General features: G+C 41.1%; 1 protein-coding gene across 1 annotated transcript in view; it reads left to right on the top strand.

Annotated features, from left to right (window-relative positions):
- ADAMTS17 (ADAM metallopeptidase with thrombospondin type 1 motif 17) overlaps nucleotides 1–23,103 on the top strand; it is a 168,812-nt gene that overhangs the window by 137,700 nt on the left and 8,009 nt on the right. Inside the window, exons 20-21 of the mRNA XM_030456917.1 lie at nucleotides 8,587–8,791; nucleotides 13,120–13,272. Coding sequence (XP_030312777.1) covers nucleotides 8,587–8,791; nucleotides 13,120–13,272 — 358 coding nt within the window. The remainder of the gene's footprint in view (nucleotides 1–8,586; nucleotides 8,792–13,119; nucleotides 13,273–23,103) is intronic.

The raw sequence follows: 23,103 nt of genomic DNA, 5'->3' as shown, positions 1-23,103 counted from the left end.
CACTTCAGCATGCATGGTTGGGTCTAGGAATATGAAACTGCTCCCCTCTAATGGAGGAAAAGAACCAAAACCACATGAAGTTTCCCAGCTGTTAGACTTGTAATGGGCTGTATGCAAACACTGTTAATTTTCCCCCTCTCTGCTGTAATGGATTTTAATAGAGGTCGAGTTCTTCTAGAGACCTGCTGAATATGTGGTGTTCCTACAGAGATGAAGCATAAAAAGCCAGAAATCCCTGTCTTCCATCTACAGAAAACCACAGAAAACAACCTGAATTGTTATTTTCACTGTTTAGGACTTGAAACTCTCTCCTGAGTCCAAGGGTTGTTTCTCTGTTAGTACCAGCAGCATATCCCAGATTCCTTTCTGATTTTTCTCCACTGTCTCCTTCCTTCACTGGAAGGCTCCTCTGTGACCTTGCTGTGGGTCAGGATCTTTTCTTTCCAGCCTTAATTATTCATTGTCATGTTTCAGCCATTTGTTCTTGCATCAGCTCTGTTCCTCTGCTTACACTCTATTTTCCACCCTACCTCTTTTCCTCAGGCTCAGTGCCATGTGATTCAGCAAACCAGTGCATCTCCTCCTTCCATCATTTTGCTGGGCTAAATCCATTACTTTTCTTTAAGTTCTTTCTGGATCAGACTCTACCGAAGTTCTTCATTCCCTTGATCACTTTGCTTACACTCTCTACTGGTGCTCTAATTTACGGTATTTGAACCCATAATTTGAGTGCATAGGTGACCAGAATTGTCTGGAAAATCCCAGTCTCAGTCCATTCTAACCCTTACACAGTCTCATTCATATTCTCTTGTCTTTACTAGCAGTAACTCTACTGATCCATGCTTTGTTTTGTTCATGGCTGCATCATATTTGTGGCTTACAGTCATCCTAGATGTTTTTTTCCTCATTTCTTTCCACATATGAATCCTGCTTTAGCACAGAAATGCTTGTTATTGGTCCCTAAGCACACAACCTTGCACTGTATGCTATTAATTTTCATCCTATCTCTGTTATTACAGAGCTCAAGGTTATTCAGTTTTTCCTGTAAGACGTCCTAATCCTCCCTTGCACTGACAATGCTTCTAGACTTTGTACTGTCAGCATTTTTGCTGATTTTTCAGCAGTTTTCTGCTTTTTTGTGCCAAGGCCATTAATGAGCATGCTAAATTAGATCAAATGCAAGACAGATCTTTCAGGAAATCCACTGGTAACTGATCTAAATTCCTTTCATACCTGATCCTCCTTTGCAGCTCTGCACTGTACCCAGCTCTCACCTGCCACCCGATGTACGCATTGACACCCGTGTTTCCCAGCATGTCACCAGTTTCTCCAGCTTACATAAGCATTTCCAGTGCAGCAAAAGGAGTTCTTTACTGATAAGCAAATAGATTAGATCTGCCACATTTCCTTTGTCTAGAAAAGCAGTTATTTTAATCAAAGATACACAGCCAGTGAGTTTTGCCTGGAGGGAAGCTATGTTGCATCCTTTTACCGCTACGTCTTTGATTATTGTTTCCCTCCAAATCCACTCTAAAAACTGGCATGCTGCTGAGGTCAGGTCTGTGGTTACATGGATCACTTCTGTCTTTCTTTCTTCTATTCCCCATTCACTTTTCCATCCATTGACTGAAATCCAAGACCTTGCTCTCCAAGGGCTCACACACCCCAGTGATGCCCGCCGGGGAAACAGATGAAGCCAGGTATAAGTCAGCCAAGCCCCAGCTGGCTCAGCACCTCACAGTCCTGCCCAAAAGGCTGGTGACTGTTCAGAGTGGGAGACCTCAATGTGCAATGGCTGATAGTGCTCATTCCTTTTATTGAAGCTCATGGTGCTTATCTGTGTGGCCCTTACTGTCTGAGTGTCCACCTCTCCCTTTAGACTCCACCATATACCTGTGACAGTGCCTTGTGATGACACCTTCCAAGAATACAGAAATTGGTCAGTGTCCCAGATTCTGGTCTACTTGCACCTTACTTATTAGTGTTAGCATCACAGGAAGATGGGGAGTGGAAGTTTTGAGTGTAGTTTGTGAGGTGAAAGTCTTGCAAATAGTAGAAATTTGGAGACTATGATGGAAAACTCCTTGAGAATGTTAGCAAATTTAGCAAATTCTTTCTGGGGCTCTATGGAAATTCTACTAAACTGGAGGGACACACTGGGAGTGTCTGTTAACTAAAGGGTTTGAGCTAGACATTTGAAGTTTCCAAATGGTCATGTTCTTTCATTAATGCAGTCAGATTCTTTTGGAACCTGTAAAGTTGTTTATCATCCATAAGGTCCAATGGCAACGAGTTCAAAACCAGATCTGTGCTTTGTGCTAGGAAACATCCCTTTTGGTGTGTTTTGAATTTGGTTACATGAAAAAAAATTAAAAATAAAATAAAAAAGAAAAGAAGGAACCAGCCGTGGGGAGCGTCTCAAATCATTTTAGCCTGGAAATCTGGCATAAAGAGCAATGTTAGCACCCTCTGATCCAAGGAGGCACCACGTAAGAGCTCATTTTGAAGTGCTTCCCAAAACTGGAGTTGGGATCTCTAGAATCAGTTGGAGCTTAATGAATTTGCCAGGACTGTGCTGGACACCGAGCAAGGCAGCTGAGCGAGTGGGCAATGCTGCGCCCTGGTGGCTGCTCCTCGGGGAAAACATCCAGGTCCCCAGAAGGTCTTGCAGGAGCAAAAGCCAAATCCTGTAGACCAGAAAGCTAAGACACTTCTGGACACCTTCGTTGAGTGGGTAGCTGATGTCATGTGGTAGGCACGTCTGGTTTTCACCATCCACTAGAAGGAGGCAAAATCACATGGATTCCAGGTTGTAGGCAGCAAGTTGAGCAAGAGGCAATCAGTAGTTAAGTAGCTACTGAAAGACAAAAAGATATTTCAGGCAAGTCCAGCAACTCAGTTCAGTAAAGCAACTCTGGAAGAGCAGTAAGATAGGGCTTGGAAGACCTCAAGATGTGACCTCTAGGCAAAGAGTGGAATGAAGAGGGCTTATTGGCTACTGGCAGATGCCATCAAATAATTCAAGCTGTCTTGCTAGAGCAGGCATTAATTTGGCATTCTGTTTTCAGATGGAGTCATGAGACAGGTTTCTTAGCTTTGGTGTAAACTCCCAGGCTGGTTTTCCCATTATAGTGTTTGACTCAACAAACAACCTTATGGTTGAACATTTCCTTGTTTTAAAAATATTGAATGATCTGTGCTGCCTTGGTTTGAGGCTCTTCGGGCCAAATGCAGTCTTTATCCACAGCAAAGGAGTAGCAGGATAAGCTAGCAAAATATTTAATTGTGAGATTCACTTTTACTGCTGCCTGTTGTAATGCTCTTCACACTGTTTGCATCCTGTGATGTGAGCTGAGGAAAAGGCATTGCCTTCCTTGAAAGGCAAGGAATGGAGGTGGACACCAGCTACTTCATCAAAGATACACCAGCCACGGATCAGGGTAGGGATAACTCAATCCAAAAGGCCTCTGAGACTGCTGATATTCCATGCCTTAATTCAGTGAGGCACCTACCAGCAAGGAGGACACCTACTCCCACCAACACCACACTGAGTCCTCCAAGACTGAGTGATCTGCTTGATTTGAGGGAGTGAGGAAGGAGAATACAATGTCTCCCATTTAAAAAGACTTCCCAAGGTCCATGTAAAGTACTAAACATTGTCCTATGGCTGCTCTTATGATTGGTGGGGGGAGGGAAAAAAAGCTGTCAAAATGATAATCACTAAAGAAAAAAAGAAATCTGTGTGAGTGAAAGTTGGCAAGTCTGTTAGCAGAATGACTACTGTACTGGAAAATTACTGAGCACTGTTTATAAAGGCAATCAGACAGGAATGTTAGTCTTGGAGTCCTACTTTCGACATCAGCAGCTGTATTATTCTACTAGATTCCTTGTACTTTTTTCAAAAAAAAGAAAAAAACAAACCAAAAAAACCTTTTAGTGACTGGGTGTGGCACAACCTGTTCCCAAAAGTCAAGATTCACCTGATTGTTTTGACTCTGTGTAGCAGAGATGTGGTGGAGAGTTTCAGAAGCTTGTAAGGGGAGGGAGATACAAGAACAGAGTGCAAATATTTCTTGGAAATTCTGAGTCCATTTGTAAACAGTGTTTTCTTGCTTCTACATATTCAAGCATGAACTCAGTTTGATAGCTGCAAGCAAAAAAATATCTGACTGTCAATTCCATGTGACTGATTCTCAGAAATCTTTTCCCATTCTCCTTGCTAAAATTATCCAATGTGAAATCCTGGCCCCACTGCATGTTGGTCTGAGTTTTGCTTAACATCAGTGGAGCCACAGTTTAACCCAGATGCCTCAGAAAACAAAAGCAACTTCAACATTATTTTGCATCACAAATTGGTGCTAAAGACAATCAGTGCAAACTGGGCATTTAGTTACCCTCACCTGTACATTAGGACAACAATGTATGTTAGATCAAAAGGTATGCAACAAAACCTGTTAGAAATAGAACCCTCAGTCTATACTGCTTTAGGTTAGTTTCTGCTATGCATGCTTTTTCATACTGCCAATGTCTTGTTTAGTGGCAGATTTCCTCTGATACTTTATTCAGCAGTAGTACAGGCTTTTAACAAATAGTTAAGATTAAGTTCTAAAAAAACCAGGGTAATTAAAACCAGAAAAAGTTGTTGTATTGCAAATGTGTCTTTGGTCACATCCACACTGTTAGAGTTAAAGCAGGGAAATTAACTTCACTGCAGCATTGCAAGGGAACAATAGTAGCATAATCCCTTTAGATAGTGAGTACATGTGTGAGTGTGTCATGGATGTTTAGTTTGTGGCACTTAACCTTCCTGCAGGCACCAGTTTTCTGCAGGGCTCAAGACAGAAATAACCAGGTGAAGTTTAATGAGCTGCAGTTTTTACTCTAGAACATGTAATGGTTTTGTGTTGTAAGAAACTAGAAGTCTCTGAAAGGTTACCTCGTGTCTTTCCTCCACTTCATTCCTCAGCCTTGACCCATTTTATCTGCATAGTATGTTTTACTAAATCCTTAGCTGCAAGTCTTCATTTGAAGACATTCATCTCCCCTGAGTTTAGGTACATACTGCTGTAGACAATTTTTTTCCCTAGAAAATGTGGCAGTCTTAGCAAGTAAGTATAGTGGATAATTCAAGGTTAATGACTAATCCAGACCATAGAAAGATCAAATGATGAGCTGAACCTCTAAAAGATATTTCAGTTTTGCTCGAGGGGCCTGCCAGAGGAGTGTTGCCAAAGCAGATTAGAAGAACTCCCAATTCCTCAGCAGAGATACTGAGAGGTCAGAGGTTGAGGAAGACTCAGAAGACAAAGATTTAACACAACCCTCTCAGATTGCATGACTGGCCCATCCCAGCTTTTTGAGACTATAGAAAAACACACCCTTCTGGGCATTTTTTAGTTAGAAAGACAACCACTGACTGGGTTAAAAATCTGTGCTTAAAAGCTCATAACTTTATTCCTAAATCTAACCACCAGCAGGGATCATCTAGCTCTTGAATCTTCTTTAGAGTTAAGATTACAAAAAACAATACCATGGGTAAAGCCATCCCTGTCATTGGGAGAAAGATGAGTGTGTTTATCACCTAAATCAATGCTTATTGGAAAAATGAGAGGCCCTCCAAGGACTGAGCTACAGCACTCACATGGTCCAACAGAGAATAGGTTATAACCTGGGACATAAAGACCATACTGAAAGGAACTAAGACCCCTAAGATAGTTTGCAGGCTTAAAACATAAATAGGAGCCAAGTGATCTGTATGATATACACAGGGCTTAGTGTACAACAGTTAATTGACTTAATAATACTGACCTAGCTTGGTGTGTTGAGTTAGAGCCCTGGAATTATTTTTTACAATGTTGTAAGAAAAATACTTACCTTAAAAAAGAAAATAATATCAAAAGTAGGTCTTATTCTTAAACACATCCAGGTGTGTTCAGAAGGTGTAATGGCTGTGTACAGAGGAAAATCTGTCTGTAGTATAATTTAATAGTAACCATAATGTGATACTATTTGTACATCACATTTTTCTTCCCTGTTGTATATATTACTTGCCAATAGTAATTATGCTATTACCTTGCTGCACATTCCTTTACCAAATAGGAAACTGGCAGGAATTTTCATGTTTAATCACTTTATCCATAAATCCCTTTTCTTTCCAGTTTGATTGAGAACAATCTTGTTGAAATACAGTTGCAGTGATTTTGTCTCATGAAGACACTAAAGTCATATTTTCAGCTGCCTGAGGAGGCTTCAGAAGAACTGTGGGAGAAGCTCAGAGTGCTGCCAGTACTGCACATGGGGCTCAGATTTACTTGTTTGCCAGATCATTTTAACAAGCCATTGAACCAAGCAGAGCTTTCACTTAGGAGATGAAGTTTTGTGGTCAGAGTTATCATCCCCTTGATGCCTTTGAAAATAGCCTGCTTTACTGATATTATTATTATTATTCAAACATTTAATCTGTCACTTGTCTCTTGGATATGAAACTGAAACCACCACTTTAAAATAGCCTTTAATTTATAAGTATTTTGATTCCATGTTAGCTGCAGTTGTCACAAGTAGGAAGGAGTGGGCTCTGAGGTTTCAGAGATCCCTCATGGAACAGCTTCACCTTACTTGTAACCATTGAGCTCGGATCAGGGATGGGTGTAATGGATCAGGATCTGAATCTAGCCATACAGATGTCACTCTAACAACAAAGCTGGAGACTGTGTTTTCACCACAGGGACAGCTTAGTATTGAATCCCTGGGTTTTGGCTCATGCCCTGTGCAATCATTCTTTTCGTGATGATGGTAATATTTGAGTTTTTTCTGTGCTAGTTTTCCAGTTACACTCTGTCACATCTGGGCTTGAGCAACACTAACTAGAACAGGATGGAAACCAGGTGATTTCTCCCTCCACAAGAGCAATAACAAAAATAAGTAAAGGAAATTTCCTTCCTGGAAGGAAAATCATAACCTGAGTCCTTAAGGCATCTTGGAAGTAGCTGGCATACTGCATGCTGCCCATCCTAAATACAAGCTCACAGTCTCTGCCAGGAATATATTTTTTATCTTTCTCCTTTGCTTTCAGTCCCTTTCCCTTTTTCTTCTGCCAGTAGCTGTAGATCACAGTGAGAATACAGTTCTGAAGTGAGTATTAGTTCAGTGGAGCCTGCACAGAAACCATTCCTTGCCCTGTGACTCCCATTCAGCTCATAAAGCAAAGTCCATGCCCGTGTTGAGCAGTTCCTTCACCCAGCCAGATACCTACATTTGTTCTGGTTGGGTAGGCCCAGCTGATACCAAGGGAGCCTGGATGTTCATTTTCACCAACACCAACTTCTACACTTCAAGGCTGTTTTTGTCAGTCTTTCAGTCCTGGTATTTGATTACCCAGCTGACATTTTCCTATTCTGTAAGCAAAATACAGAGCACTCAGCCACAGAGATGCACCAAAAACCACTGCCCAGAGAAACAGGTTTGGTGTCTTGCCAGCTGGTTTGGCTGATGGAAATTCACAGATGTGTCAACTGCTTTCATGCACAGAAACATTCAGGCAGGGCCCTGTTCCAGAGAAGACACACACACCAGCCCACCCCATCCTGTCCTGCTCAAACCCAATGGCTTCTGCCTTCACTGTCAATACGGCCACCAGGGCTGGCACACCAGCTCATCAGTCATAGCATTTGCCAAATGAACTCATGACTGTTGCACCAAGTGAAGATATGTCTACAGATTGTGAAAAATAGAGTTTTCTCTGTTCAGGAAGGGGAAGATGGGAAATGTTTGATTCATTTAGGAGAAATTAGGCAGCAAATTCAAAAGAAATCACACATATGATGCTCTACCTGGATGAGTTATCTTTCATCATAATGAAATAGTATTTACAAGTAGACTTTTGATTTTGGAAAGTCTTATTGTCACTGGTAACAGACAATCCAGGATTGAATGATAAGTAAAAGATTCATGGTATAAGGATACTAATCTAGATGACAGTCCTAAATAACAGGCTAGAAGGTCAATTACCTGATGAGAAAGGCCTGATAGCCTTCTGGTGCTAGGTGCCTCCACAGTTACTGTTCCAATCTTTCACTCCATCCAGGAATGCCTGTAATTACAGAGAACATGTTCCTCACTGACAGATTGCAGGAAGTGTAGAGATGGATGCTGCTTGTCTTTAGAAAAAAAAGTCATTCCTCCCTAGGCAGCACCATCCCAGTGTGTACACAGACTCTGCAGGGTCTCTGCCCAGTGGTTTGCCCAGCTACCTCTGAACTGTGACAATATTTGTGGGACAGGATAATCTGCAGGCAAGTCTGGCTTTGTCTGGGGAAGAAAAATGCAGACACACTGGTAGAAACTGGGAGGTAAAGGAAGCTATGCAGAGATTGTGAATCTTTCAGGCATGGAGACAGGAGTGGATATTCACTTCTGTACCAACATCTTTCTGCTTTACACTCTTCAGCTCCCACCAGTGTGACAGCCAAACAGCACCCCTGAAGAACCCACACACAACTAAGAAAAGTTGCCTATTTCTCACTGTTTTTTAAGCATAATGTTTGATCCCATCATCTTTTTAACATTCCTTCTCTGGCTCCTTCCCAGGTGGGTGACTGGCCATTGGAGTCCCTGCTCTGCTACTTGTGAGAAAGGAGTCCAGCACCGGGAAGTGACTTGTGTTTATCAGCTGCAGAATGGCACCTATGTGAACACAAGAGACCTTTACTGCCTTGGCAACAAACCCACTGCTGTACAGAGCTGTGAAGGACGGGACTGCCTTTCTATCTGGGAAGCTTCAGAGTGGTCAAAGGTAGGACCTTGATTCCAGAAGGGAGCCAGACTGCACACAAGTGGCCCTTGTCCAGCTCAATGCTTAAAATGAAGCGTGCGGTCACAGTCAGCATGTTCAGTGCCTTGCACTGCTGGGGCACTGGGTAGGACTGTCATGTATTGAGATGATCAGTTTGGAACTGAGGTTTGTATTCCATGCCCAATGAGTCATTAGGCTGGTATTTAGATATCGTGCTCTAATAACTACATCTTTCCATCTGAAAACTCTGACCAGCAAGGAAAAACATTTGACTGACCAGTCAGGGCTTCTAGCTCCGTTGAAATGCAGTGTGGAACAAATACCAAATGTATCAAGCATTTGCATGTTACAGAGAATGTACAATATTTGGGCTTTGTCCAGCCTTCTTTTGTGTAATACCAGGAACATGGGAAAACTGGTCAATTCTTTGTATAAGAGGTGTATCTCCACATAGTTGCAGAGAGTTAAGAAATTATTCTCAGATACTCTTAATGCATTTCATATATAAATGATGTGTGGTTTACACAGCCTGTGGTTTGTTTAGCCACAGAGTGAACTGGGAGTATGCCTAGGATTCATGGCCAGGACTCACCAAAGGCAGGACAACTTTGTCTGGACCTTGTGATTAGCAGTCCTAACAGGATGTCCATCTTACTTGTAATTTTGTATCTGCAAGGCTCATCTGCCTGATGAGAAGTTCCTTTCAGTCTTGGTACAGTGCTTACAGCTCTACCCATCTCGTTCCAGACTGGCAACAATCATTTCTGTGGGCAGGATCTTTCCTTGCTACTCATCTCTATTTTAAAATAGCTCCTGTTTAAAACATTGTCAAAGAGCTTTTGCAAAATACTACTGTTAGAAATGTACTTCAGAGTCACAGGAAAGCAGGGTACAAGGGACTTTGCACTGGGGAACAGTGTCTCTTAACAAACACAATGTGATTCCATTGTCAACCTGTTGTACCCCAAATCTTTGTTTGGCAAGTGAGGTGATAGTTAAGTGAGAGGAGTGTTTCCTTTCAGTAGGATGTTGTATCTCTTCACTAATGCATGAGGTGCATTTTCATTCTGAGTTCTTCCATTTTAAAAGATGTGGAGAAACACACAAAAGTTTTCATAATTTGTCTCATAGGCACTTTGTGTGCTCTAGAAGCAACCCCTTCAGATGATGCCCTGCTTTATTTCTTATAGCAGAACCAGCTGAGCTGTTTATAGCTGAGACTCTTATAGTGCAGTTCCTACTTGTTTTACATGGGGCCTTTTGTTAACAATCCCAAGTACATCTCTCTCCTTTTATGAAATGGAACAAATGAAGTTACAGAAGACTTTTTCCAGAGTGGAAATCTTCCATATCTGTGACCACATGAATCATTTGCAAATACATAATATTTTTAGTTAATTTTTCCAATAACTGGTTTACTTTTCCTTTGCTAAATTTGTTGTGTCTGTAGTTGCCCATTTGTGATTTTAAATTCTTTCTTGTTCTGGCACATTTTTGTTGTTACATAGCAGAGTTGACTTCAGGACACATTTGATGCTGCCAGTTTGAGCCTTTCTCATACCCAGGTCTTTCGTCAGTGGTAATCAATTTAATCCCTAATATTTTTACCTGATGTTGTGGAATAAATATTACAGTAGTGGTATAAATTCATAAATCCAATTTCTCATGTATGTTTTTGAACTTTTTGGTTATACAACAAAATAACTGTTGACCATATTGATGTCTGGTCTCCAATCAAAATCTGTGTTTTTAAAGCAAATTCCAATACAATCTTCACTGTGGAAAAAATTAAGTTCCCCTTTTATTGCCAAACACTTAAGATTGTTTTGGACAAAGTACTGCTGAACCCATTTTTAATGACAAAAATAGAGACTGTCAGAAAGAGGCGAATGTTTTTACTGCTAGGGAACTAGAATATAAAGAAGTATGGACATCCTTCAAGTAAAGGAGCTGGATCTTAACTGAGAAGTTGGGTTACTCCTTTACAAAGCCTTGTGGGATTTGATGAAGTAATATGTTAATAAAATAAGACCTGATGATCTCAGCTTGACACCCACAAACTGTGCATAGTATTTAGTGTACAGCTCTGCTGTGGAATCTCTGTAAAATCTCTGTTAAGAAATTCTTCATGAAGACAGAGGACTTGAAGAAAGAAAAAACCCTCTTAAAGAGGGTGATTTATATGCGACCACCAAAGATCTGTTGGAAACCTTTTGCAAATGCTGTTTTGTCTAGGAAAGTGTATGCAGTATTAATCTGTGAATGACTTAAAAGCTTGTGGGAAGAACAAACAGTTGGTGTTTTTCCCAGACTTGCTTGTAAAACCCACCTAGAGATTTCTCCTACTGTGAAAAATACTCCCACTTCAGTTTGATTTACTTTGAGTAAATTGGACCATTTGAAAGATTTTATATATTGTGCTTTGTAGTTTGAGATGAATGAGTGCAACCCTAAGGAGTCCACCCTTGAGGACTGTGGAAAATGATATATAATTTGGGAAAGTCTATACAACTTGGGGCAAATTTGTGGCTTTAAGGTACCATTTTGGGAGCTCCAGCCTGGGATCTCTGGCAAGTCTTGTGCTCTGAGGATTCCAGCAGAGCAGTTTCTGGAATTTTTGCATAGCCTGGAAGAATTCATCCCAGTACCTAGCAGAACTACACAATTGTGCTTGTTACAAAGATGTTACATCCGTGAGGAGGTCACACCATGAGCAGCACATAGTAAATTAAGTGGAAGGTTTCCCAGATTTTCAAGAAGTCACTTTGTAGTGCTCTGAAGTATTTAAAGGCATGTCTGTTTGCTTGCCAGCTCATAAACGCTTGTCACTCATGTCCTTAACAAGGCCAGCAGGTCAGAACTGCCTGGATTGTGTTTTCAAGGCAGTTAGACAGGCATGCTGAGATTTGTCCATTTGATGTAATTTATATCAAGCTGACACTTGTTTCCAGCATAGACCCCCTGGATGGAGAAGCTTCTTGGAATACGTTCAAAAGACCTCACAGAATATCTCATATCTTCACTATTTATTCAGTGTCAAATCAACTGTCTTTTCCATGCTGATCCCCCAAAGCAGAGAACTTGACATGCTTGGGGAGGTTTGTTTTTATCTCAGTTGGTACACAGATCATTTTTCCACCCACCTGTCCCCAGTGGCTCTTCCAGAAAATTTCCAGCCCTTAACCACTGCAGTGGCATGGAAATGAGGAGCCTGCTGTTGTGTGGTGGCATTCACGTGGGTGCTGTGGCAGCATCAGCAGATCTGTTTACTCTGTTACAGAACTGGTTATTCAGAACAGAAATTCTCCTTTTCAGTCCTACCAGTGTCCTCTTCCCACCTAGTACAGCAAACGAAATGGAGACAAATTCTCCAGTAAAACTGAATTCCCAGCCAACCACTGGAAAGGTGACCAGATATCCCTGCCCTTCAGAAGTTATCTCTACAGTGCCCAAGCACAAAAACATTCATGGACAATTTGTGTTTACTTGCATGGATGTTTGTTCAAACTCTTGAATCAGGTCTTCCTTCAGCAACTGATTCTATCAGCTCTAGTGGCCTGCTGCTTTCCCCAAGGATTCAGACAGTTCCTGCTTATGCCCTGGGTGTTGAGAATCCTGTCTTGCATCCCTGCTGATGTCTGCACCAATCTCCCTAGCCAAGGTTGGAAGGTGATCACAACACTGTGGCTCACTGAGTAACACCTCTACTGAGCTTCCCTTTGTGCATCTGAAGTTCTTTGGAATTCACACAGTAATGAGGGTGTGGCAAAAAAACAGAAAAATAGTGAAGGTTGTGTGCTGTGTGTCACATGAGAACATGTGTGAGAACTGTGACATGGCTGTGGTACCAACTGTACTGCAGAAATTTATTTGTAATAATTGTCTTAATCTACTGTTGTTTAAAAAGGCATCTACTGCCATCACTTTACTCCCATGATACATTAAAGGATTTTTCTGTGTTGTAAATCTTAGTGTGCCTTTTTCCAGTATGAATGATGAGCTCTAAAATAGAAGATTGAGTGGTTGCTTTTTTCATCTGTAACACCGATTCTAGCAAAATGCCAGCTGATATTTTTCAAATAAGATTGATTTTCAGAACTGCTTTTTTTCATAAGTGCAGTATTTCACAAGTAGATATCATGCTTTTCAAGTTAATCAGTTATGCTTGAAAGGGTCTTAGATTATTGGGTGAAAATCTTGGGGTTATTGGTTTCCCTCTGTGTTCATAAAATCAGCTTTTCCTTTTAGCTTTTTCTTTTTTACCAGGATAAAAATTATCATTTCTAGGCATCATGTAACAAAAAAACCCATTTCTTATTGTTTTCCAGTGCTCAGCAGACTGTGGCAAGGGGATCCAGAAGAGAACAGTGACATGCACAAATTCTCAAGGAAAATGTGATGCAGCCACCAGGCCAAGAGATGAGGAAGAGTGTGAGGATCACACAGGCTGTTACGAGTGGAAAACAGGAGATTGGTCGAAGGTAACAGTGAACACTACAAAATGATTTGTTCAGTGAGCTTTGCTTCAGTGGGCTGTCTGTGTTAGTCTGCAGTTTAGGTATTTGGGAAGAGAGATTTGAACTGGGTTTGGCTGGAGATTTTGCTGGGATTTCAGCTTTCCCATTTTGCTGTTTATAATCCAAACATGGCAACGTAGGCTTGTGGATGTGACACAGGAAGTGTTAGAGAGGTGTATTCCAAACAGGGTAGAGATGAGCACTGATTTTAACCACCCAAAGGCAAAACCTGCATGAGATTCAGCACCACAGGTGGGCTCTTGGTGTCAAAAAGCTACTTTATAAAGGATGCTAAAACTGCTTTCTGTATTTCCAAAAGCAAACTCTGAACAGTTCTGAACAGCAGATGGGAGTCTACAGAAAAGAGTTCATAAGCAGCATCTTCCAGCAGTGCAGGACACTAAGGAGGTGACCCATGCCCTAAGAAAGTTAAAAACCTTGTCACTGAGAAACAGGGAAGTTGTGCAAAGGGGCTGTGATGGGAGTTCTGTTTCCCTCAAAGCATAAATACGGAGCTGAGAAGAGATCTGAACCTTCATTTTCTTATCCCAAGTGATAAATCTGAAGGTCTGGGAGAGCTGTTGGTAAACTAAATAGTACTGGGGTTAAACATGGGGAAGTCCTGGGAGACTCACACAGAACCAGATGGTAACAGAGAGCACTTAGAACTGAGTTCTGTTCCTCTGCCTCATGTGATCCTGCATGCAGTCTGACAGGACAGGATTTCATTACCACAGGTGCAAAACTAGAGCTGTGCAGCTGAATTTCAGGCAAGTCTGAGACCTACTCAGCATAGTCCAGCCCTAGATGCATTCCAACCATCTGATAGGAAAGAAAGCCAAAACCATCAGTCCCTTCCTCAGGGCTGGATTTTACCTTCACTTAAGCCTGTCTGAACTTGGTTTCTCTGGTGACATCAGTGGAATTAATCCCCAAATGCAGTGGATTAAATCAAAGCAGAGCCTACCCTGTATTTGCATTCTGACCTTAAAGTAACAGGTAGTTTTGCTTGGGAAGGAGGCTTGGCAGTGTGAGAAGCTCAGCCTTTGCCAGTGCTGTTCGTTAAGCATCCTTTACATTACTGGCTTCATGTTTGCATAAAAAAGTAAAATTTCCCAGGAATATTATATTCCAGATTGGCTTTATCTTATATTTGTAACTGTACTGTTCTCTAAACAGAAAACCTTGTTTGTGTTCTGGAATGTACAACATGTGCAGAAACCACTGGGATACAGTAGTTGCATTTTGCTTTCCAAAAACCCAAACTCTAGCAAGGAAAATCCAGTAAGACAGAGGCCCATGATGGGCAAACTGGCTTATCTGCAATTACATATTTTTATATTATTATTAAGAATTACAGATATTTATAGATATACTCTGTCATAGATACATGAATTTAATGGTGTCAGGGCTGGAGAATGCATTAGGAGCTTGCAGTATACAAAAGGTCTGTATTTATGCTGAGCCAGGAATTCGTATCACAGAATGTTTAGAGTGTTGAACATTATTTTATTCATACCCTGGCACACAGAGTCCATGCAAGCTGGCCAAAACAAACAGTTCCTGTGTGTTAACAGGTGAAATAACATTATTTATTTATTTGTGGAATTTTAAAACATTTTGGCATGCAAGTTGACCCGGATTCTCTTTATAGGGAGGAACATGAACTAATTGTGTATTGACTGATTACATGGATTGCAAGTCCAATCTGATAAAGATGTTGGCTCACTGCTAGAAAGGCTGCAGTCATGCACTGGTCACAGCAAATAGTGTTGTTGATGGATTTAGTGTCTGCATGTGACTAGGACAGGATCAGTGCAAAATCACTTGTTATTTGCAATTCTTAACTCAAGCTCAGGATCCTCCCTGTGCAGAAGGGCACAAAACCTTATGTGCTTCATCTATTGCCTGCTTCTGTCTGCAGAAAGCTTGTGCCAGCTCTCTGCTTCCCAAGAATTTCACCCTGTGTGAGTCCAGCAGGATGTTCTTGGACTTAGATTTGGTTCATAGTGAGCATCAAAAATTCTAGACATATTGGTTAATGCTGACTGGACACTTAGATCACACAATTTGATTCTTATTCTCTTGAGTCGAGGAATAAACAAAAGGCACCACTGGATTGCTGGTAAAGGGCAGGGGTAGATGAAATTCTTTGAAGTAAATGTACTGTCCCAGAAACCCAGGTGGCTGAAATGCTTGGTGTGGAGTTCAACTCTTTGCAAATCCTGAGTGAAGGATTTTCATCCTGAGGATCCAAAAGCTTTCATGCAGGACTCACACATAGGGGTTGAGCCTTATCAGCTATCAGCAACTCCTCTTTGATATTGTCCAGCTTAAAACAGTTCAACCTTTAAGAAGCAACATGAAGTCTGCCACACTTAGAGTGAACTCTTTTAAAGTTATACTTTCAGGGTAAAATTCCATTGTAAAGCATTTGTTGGCAGGGCTGTAAAAATCACCATGAGAGAGCTTTGTGCTGACTAAGATGGAAACTTTTTTTGTACTAATACAAATTGATCTCAGAGCAAACAGCAACTTTTTGCAATTAATGCATTTGTTAACAGTCATCAGGGAAGCAAGATTTAACTAACACTGGTCATTATTAACACAGGTTAAAATAAGGAGCTTTGAGGCTTTCTGTGCAAACAGCTTGCCTGGTGACTTGGCCTCTTGTCCTTAATTTCTCCAAACCAAGCTCATTTGAAGATACCAGGAAGTCATGTAAGAAAGAAGCAAAACCTCATTTAAAAAGTTGAGTCCTGATACAACTTGAAAATAGAGCAGGCTCTTTGGGTGGTTATGGCAGACTGTTATTTTAATATTATTATTAGACTATAAACTACATGGACTGTGTGCATGAGGAAACACATCACTTCCTAAGTTGCTCCCATCCCTGTGTAAGTAACTGGCTTGGTGCCTGACAGCACTGGACATGGTTATCCTGTATAAGATCATAGATTCTGTTGCAGATTTAAATGTGGGCAGCAGTAAAAGCTCCAAATCTATTCCGGACAAGTTGTGGTTTTATGTTCTAATATCCTGGATCCACTTTGTGGAGAAAAGGTGAGGGCTGGAGGCACAGCCATGCTCATCTTAACCTTCACCCACCTTCTCCACTGGCCTTACCAACCACTCTGTAGCCCTTGCCTGTCCATGCTCTGAAGAACTTTTGTTGCATTTTTGCCAGGCTATTAGCAGGTGGTCCTCACTGCATATTATGTAGCTGTGGAGCTAATTGAGCAGACTTAACAGGCAGTCTTGGCTGTGATATTTGACTATTCCCAGTGTATTTGAAGCGTATTTCAAGTGTTATATGAGGAACCAGCATATCCAGTTCACTTTGCAAACACATAGGGCCAGGTCTGGAAAGTTATTTTAAATATCTTTGAATCTACCTTTGTTAGTCCAGTTACTTGAGCTTAACAGACTGTCTACTGTGAGCAGTAACCATGTGTAACCTCCATTGCCACTGCTATTCCTTCACTGCACTCTTAAACTTCACTGCACTCCTTCACCTTCTCTTTTAAACCCCTTATATTAAAGGGTTATAACTATTATTTTTAGCATTTAACACAAATGCAGCATTGGTATCATGAGTACATAAACAAAACATTCCTGGCCTGGAGGTCTTTGAACCTTGAAGGAATACAAAGTGCACAGCAAGAGACCCACTGAAGGTGTTAACCTGAAGTCATTTTTAAATTTCTGCCTGGATTCTTCAGAATTACAATTCATTATATCATCCTTTTTTATATATGATGCAATATACAAATGGGAATCCAAGCAATCTCCCATTCAGCCATTCCTTCCAAAAGGAAATTCCACATCCAGTTTGTGTTCAGTTAAAGAAACAAACATCTCATAGGCTCTTTCTACTTTGAAATAGTTCCTCCTTGTTTGAAATCCGAGCTGTTAAATGTTCTAGTGCCTGGAAACATTTTTACATTTTTGTTGTAGCTGTGCTGCTCAGAAGAACAAACACGGGTTGCTCAGTTTCCCAACGCTTGCCTCAGACTCCTGGGCTGTAGCAAATCTGCCTCTTGATGCTTTAGCAAGACAGTAGTTGATTCTTTTAATGACAAACTGCATTTTACTGACAAACTGGATGTCAAGGATTACATTCCTGTGAAGAATGCAGGCAAGGAGTGAGCAGAATGTGTCTTTTTGTCTGCAGCTCTCCAGGAGGGGCAGCAGGAGCCTGAGTTTGCCAGCACCCCCCTCCCCTGCTCCAGGCTGTGCTTGGAGGGCTCAGCTCTGAGGCTCTGGCTTCACCTTGATGCCTCCATGGTGGGAAACATCTATCCCAAACCATGGGGGGATTCAACAGGGAATCAGAGGATGGCTGAGGTTGGAAGGGACCTTAGAGATCATTTACTCCAACCTCCCTGCCATGGAGGGGACACCTCATCCAGACAAGGTTGTTCAGGGCCTCATCCAACCTGGCCTTGAATATCTCCAGGGAGGTGGCAGCCACAGCTTCTCTGGGCAATCTGCTCCAGCTTCTCAGCACCCTTACACTAAAGAATATTTTCCTAATACCCAGTATAAACCTCTTCTCCTTCAGTTTAAATCCATTTCCCCTTGTTCTATTGCTGAACACTCTTATGAAAAGTTCCTCTGCAGCCTTCTTGTAGGTTCCCTTTGGGTATTGGAAGGCAGCTCTAAGGTCCCCCCTGGAGTCTTCTCTTCTTGAGGCTGAACAATCCCAGCTCCTTCAGCCTCTCCTTGTAGCAGAGGAGATTCAACCTTGATGTCTGTGGTGTGGTGACAATGATCTTCTGTGCTTCAAGGTGAACAGCCTTGGGTGCTGCTTTTTAGCTACTCCAGGCTTCCTCCTCCTGTGTCCTCAGCTCGCTCCCCTCCTGCTCAAGTAATAACGGAGCAGGGAAAGCACTCAGGTGCAAATGTACAGGCCAAGGCTGTGGGGTTTTGAGTTCTTTGTCTCCACTTGGCTTTTGGACTCTGCCAAGGAATAACTGAAGAGGAAGATTATATAGCAGGAGCAATTCTCCACAAGATTTTTATGGATTTTTCTTCATTTCCAGTTTTACTTAATTGTTTCATTATTTTATGTGCCTTGACATACTCTGTTTCTGTCCTCAAGGATTGTATTTCAAGCCAAAAGCACAGAATTGTTCAGAGTTCCCAGTTTCTTTTTTTTATTATTATTTTATTTTTTCTATTCTCCATTTAACTGTTATTATATCAAGGAAGGTAGAATTACAAGGAAGACCCACCAGCTCCATCATTAGTGCTGCCTTTCACAAGGGTGCATTTTCAGCTTTAAACATGCAACCTCTGTCCCTCAGGCAACAATTTAGCTGATTAGCCTATTATATTACATATCTCAATGAAAAGATTTTTCAAAGAAAAGTACATAGAAGCTTTCTAATATATTGGATTTGCCATATTTTTTCTTTGCAGTTGCAGTAGATGTTCTGTAAATGCTAAGGCCTGTATTAATCAGAAAGCCCAGTGTAAATCCAGGGTAACTCTCTGTCATCCTTCCCTACTGGCCCCAAGCCAAAGATCTCACTCAGCACAGTGGGTCAGATATCAGTCCTCTCTTCCATTTGTGCAAATCCAGATTAATTCAGCCACTTAAGTTATTGCAGTAACACCACTGCCAGCTCAGGATCTGACTGTGCAGGATCTTTGGCTCTTGTGTAGGAACCATCACAGATTTATGCTTTTAGGTGAAAACAGAAATATGTGGAATGTCAAGCTGAGCTTCAACTAGGAGAAGTGGAGAAGAAATCCTTTTCTACCACTTTACATCTCATATAACCACCTGGCACAACTTTTACTGGATTCAGAAAGACTGCACAGTCCAGGAACTGGAAAGCACTAGTAAGGATCAGCTTGGCAAAACGTGATGTTAAATAATATTCTTGTTGCCAAATAGTGTCAGTAGTGATAAAACACATCTGAAAAATTACCTATAGCCACCTGCCCTCCCTGGACATCAATAGTTGCCAATTTCTTTGCAGTATTTTGCTCAGCCTATGAAATGCTGGCTATGGGCTCTCATCCCAGGAGAATATTAACAATAAGGAGGAAAAAAAAATCTAATTTCCTATAAGAAAAATACTGGGCTTATGCCAGACATTGAGGTGTTTTGTACTGCATCAGCAGTAATTCATCACTATGGGTGGTAACAAGGATTTTGTAATTGCAAATTAATCATTTTGGCAGGATTACAGTAGATTGTATTCTCTAAGAGATAAAACCTCTAACCTTGCAGCACACCAAAAAACATGTTGGGGTAGTTTTTTCAGGATTTTTTTCTTCCAAAGAACATTCTACAACCTTCCAGTGCCAGGAAGGCATGTTTTCTGAGTTCCAAATGTTTGGGAACATCAACAAAATCTACTATATGCCTCACTTTTAATGATTAATTCACATTACTTGATAAGAAGAGCAAATCAAGGACAGCTGTGCTTCGAGAGGTATATTCAAAGCTGTTGTAAACATGGAAGCAAACTGTTCTTTGTTCTAACATTCATTACAAATTCATGACTTGACCCTCCATCTGTTTATGATAAACTATGGACAACTTGCTAATTCTTCATAAAGGTCATTACCAAGTTCATCTTCTTCTACCTTGGAGAAAATAACTTCTCTTGTAGAACTGAAGGGGAAACTCCCCAGGAAGGATGGTCACTCAAAGCTGCAGTCACACATCACAGTTGACCCCTTCCTGCTCCTTACTCACTTTGGCTCAGCAAACAGCTTCATGATTTATTGCTGCTTGTGAGCACTCAGCACTGTAGCTGGAACTGATGTTGGGAGATTGTCTGCAGGCCTCACTGATGCAGTTGTTCTCCAGAAAGGGGCAGAGCTGAACTGGTCAGGACAGTAACCAACAAGGTGCAGTATTCAAACTTTCTGCTTCTCTGGTCCTGGCCTTGACCAGAAGCCAGAGCATCAATGTCCTGTTCCTAACTCCTGCTCCTATGCTCTAAGTTGTGGTTCCCCATGCTGTGTTCCTCAGGCACATGATCAGTGAGGTACACACCACAGCTTTTCTTGCCAACAGCTATTCCCAAAATACCCCTTGCTCCAGAGGATGAGAGCAAATGGCCCAAAATTTATCCTGTCAGCCAGAGATACTCCTGAGTTTGGGAAGCTTGTTGCCAGTATCCTGGTAAAAACTTCATGCAGCCCTTTAGGAAGGAAGATGGAAAGCCATTGCTTTGCATTTCTAAAGCAGAAGGGTACACTTTGGAGTTGTCATGAGCTAAAACCATCACCTTTGTTTTAGCCTCTGTTGAGGAAATGCATGGAATAAAATAGATTTCTGTGTGAGGGAAAAAACTCAGAGCATCTAAGCAGAGCTGGTTCAGTGAGATGAATCCCAGCCCTTTTACTCTTTGATTCTTTGTCCCCAGATCTGTGAAATATCTTTATCTGTGGTCAGAGGTGTAAATATTGAATAAAGGCACAAACCCAAGGTTGAGCCTCTGTCTAAACTTGTGCTCACTCCCAGTTGATGCAGCTGCAGTTGGAACCCAAGCATGGAAGCCAAGAGATGCTGACTACAATGCTGGCCCTGGCATTTCCCTAGGGACTGGAAGAGACAACAACCAAGTCCTGCTCATGCCTTTGAGGCAGTGACTGCTCCTTGTTTGCACAACAATTTGCACAGCTCATCTCTGCTGGAGTTTCTGGGAACATCCACCATACAAATCATGTTGATGGATGCTTAGGAAAGGAGAATATGCTGCAAAAAAAAGGCCAGATTCATCAGTGTTCTGTTTGAAGTGGAGCACATTCTGTCACAGTGCTACTGTCTCGTGTTCCAATACAGCCTCCAGTCATCCTAATAATTGTAAGAATAACTTTTCCTTTTTGATATTTTTTATTTAAAAGCTTAGTTCATTAAGTGGGTTTTTTCTTTTTTTTTTTTTTCTTTTTTTTTAATGGAGAATGAAAGCCTCCCACTAAGATCAGTGGATTGGAAATGGTATTCCATCATGACAAGGTTACTTTTTTTTTTAATGTGAAAAAGGAGAAAGCATGAAAGACAAGTCTGTTCAAATATCAGCATCCATTTTTTCTAAGTTACTTGGAGAAGTTACAACATTTAGGATCATGTTTTTAAAAATCTGAACATTATTTTAAAGTTTGTACTACACATCTGAAGATGGGTTTTTTTGCTCCTTGAATCCTTACAGCATGCAATCTGTATCACTTGGAGGGATGCCTATAATTTTGCCATCTTTCCAGTAGCCTTTTGGTATTTATAATGACTACTGAGGCATTAAGGTGACAATTTTCCAGAATATTTTTGAAGAGTAATTAGTATCAACATGCTGCTGTTCCTTTATTTGGTTGTGCAAAGAGAATAAATCAGTGTTAGTTCAGCACCATACTTTTCAAAGCTCTCTAGCTCCCTGTCTAGAGAATGCTCAGGCAGGACTGAAGTGACAGAGATGAGCAGCCTCTTGCTGAAGTACTCCCAATGGAGTCCTTGGTTTAATTACTATTTTTAATAAATTGCATTTAGGTAGCATTGATCATTAACTGATTAATAACTAAAATATGTGTTTAGTGGTGCTTCAGCTCCCAAGATACTCATTCCTGGCTAACATCTGCAGCAGCAGTGAGTATCATTTCCTTGCAAGTCCTACAGATGGAACCAGCCATGGAGTTTTTCCACTTTGTACCTCCCACAGATCAAAAGCTTGCACATGTGCTACAGGGGCCATGCTAGAATATAGCACACTGCAGGCAGTACTGGATCAGTTCACTGGATCATTTCACATCTCTGCTTGATCCTGTTCTTGAAATCCAATTTGAAAGCTTGTGAGAAGGAAATTCTGCCTGATTGCTATAATGAATTAAATGACATTTCCTCATTAGCATCCACCTGGGCTGCATTGAACAAGTACTTAGGGGCACTGTCAGTACCCAGAATATTCAGGCATTCAGCTCTTAATCTCTGAACTCTCTGTACACAATGCAACTTTTCAGCACAGCAAAGTCAAGCTTAATTATGCAGTGAGATGTGCTGGGTATACTGGTCAGGTCTTGTTCCCTGGGGTCATGCAGTTTGAAAGTGCAGCTGTAGGCACTTTGCAAATATTGCTTCTCTCTTCTCCTTCTAAGATACTGTCACATCAGCCATGAGCATTTTCTGCTATAATTTATTGTTTCTTCCTCTACTGAGTCAGGAGGGTATGCATTTTTTTCTTGGCTAAATTAAACAAATCAGTCATTCCACAAAAGTTTCCAAATGAAAGGTTGTTGTATGCAAGACCAGATATGTTCTCTTTATAGGTCTGAGGTTCAAAAAGAAGAAGAAGAAAAAAAAAAGTAAGAAAAGAAGAGGAAGCTTGAAAAACAGCTTACAGTTTGCTTTGGGCTAATTAGATCTTATCACTAGAAAGACAGAAATTTCTTTCTTTAGCATGATTCCATGGTGAAAGTTGACCTGGTGTTTCTGCAAACATACTGTATGGTGCTTTTCAGCTAGAACTGCAGACTTTAAATTAGTAATACTCACAGAAAACCTGATGTTGAGGTGTGCTGACTTTCAGAGCACACACATGTATACTGTTAAGGTCTCAGGCACGGAGCAATTACAGGACATTTGTCATTCATCTTGGATGCTGTGTTCAAATGTTATTAATAAGAACTTGTCTTGCTTTCTTTCTGCCTTTCATGGAGGCAAGAAATAAGACCCCTGGGGGTAAAAATGCTCAACCCTATCCTAACGCCTTGAAATACTTGAACTCTGAGGTCAGGAAAGCATGATGCTATCTCTGAATATTGGAGCTTTAGCCATAGTGT

The sequence above is a fragment of the Calypte anna genome, chromosome 10 (assembly GCF_003957555.1).
Source record: "Calypte anna isolate BGI_N300 chromosome 10, bCalAnn1_v1.p, whole genome shotgun sequence".
In the NCBI taxonomy this organism is placed as follows: Eukaryota; Metazoa; Chordata; class Aves; order Apodiformes; family Trochilidae; genus Calypte; species Calypte anna.
Note: the sequence above shows the minus strand (reverse complement) of the source record. Positions and strands in the feature narration are given on the sequence as shown.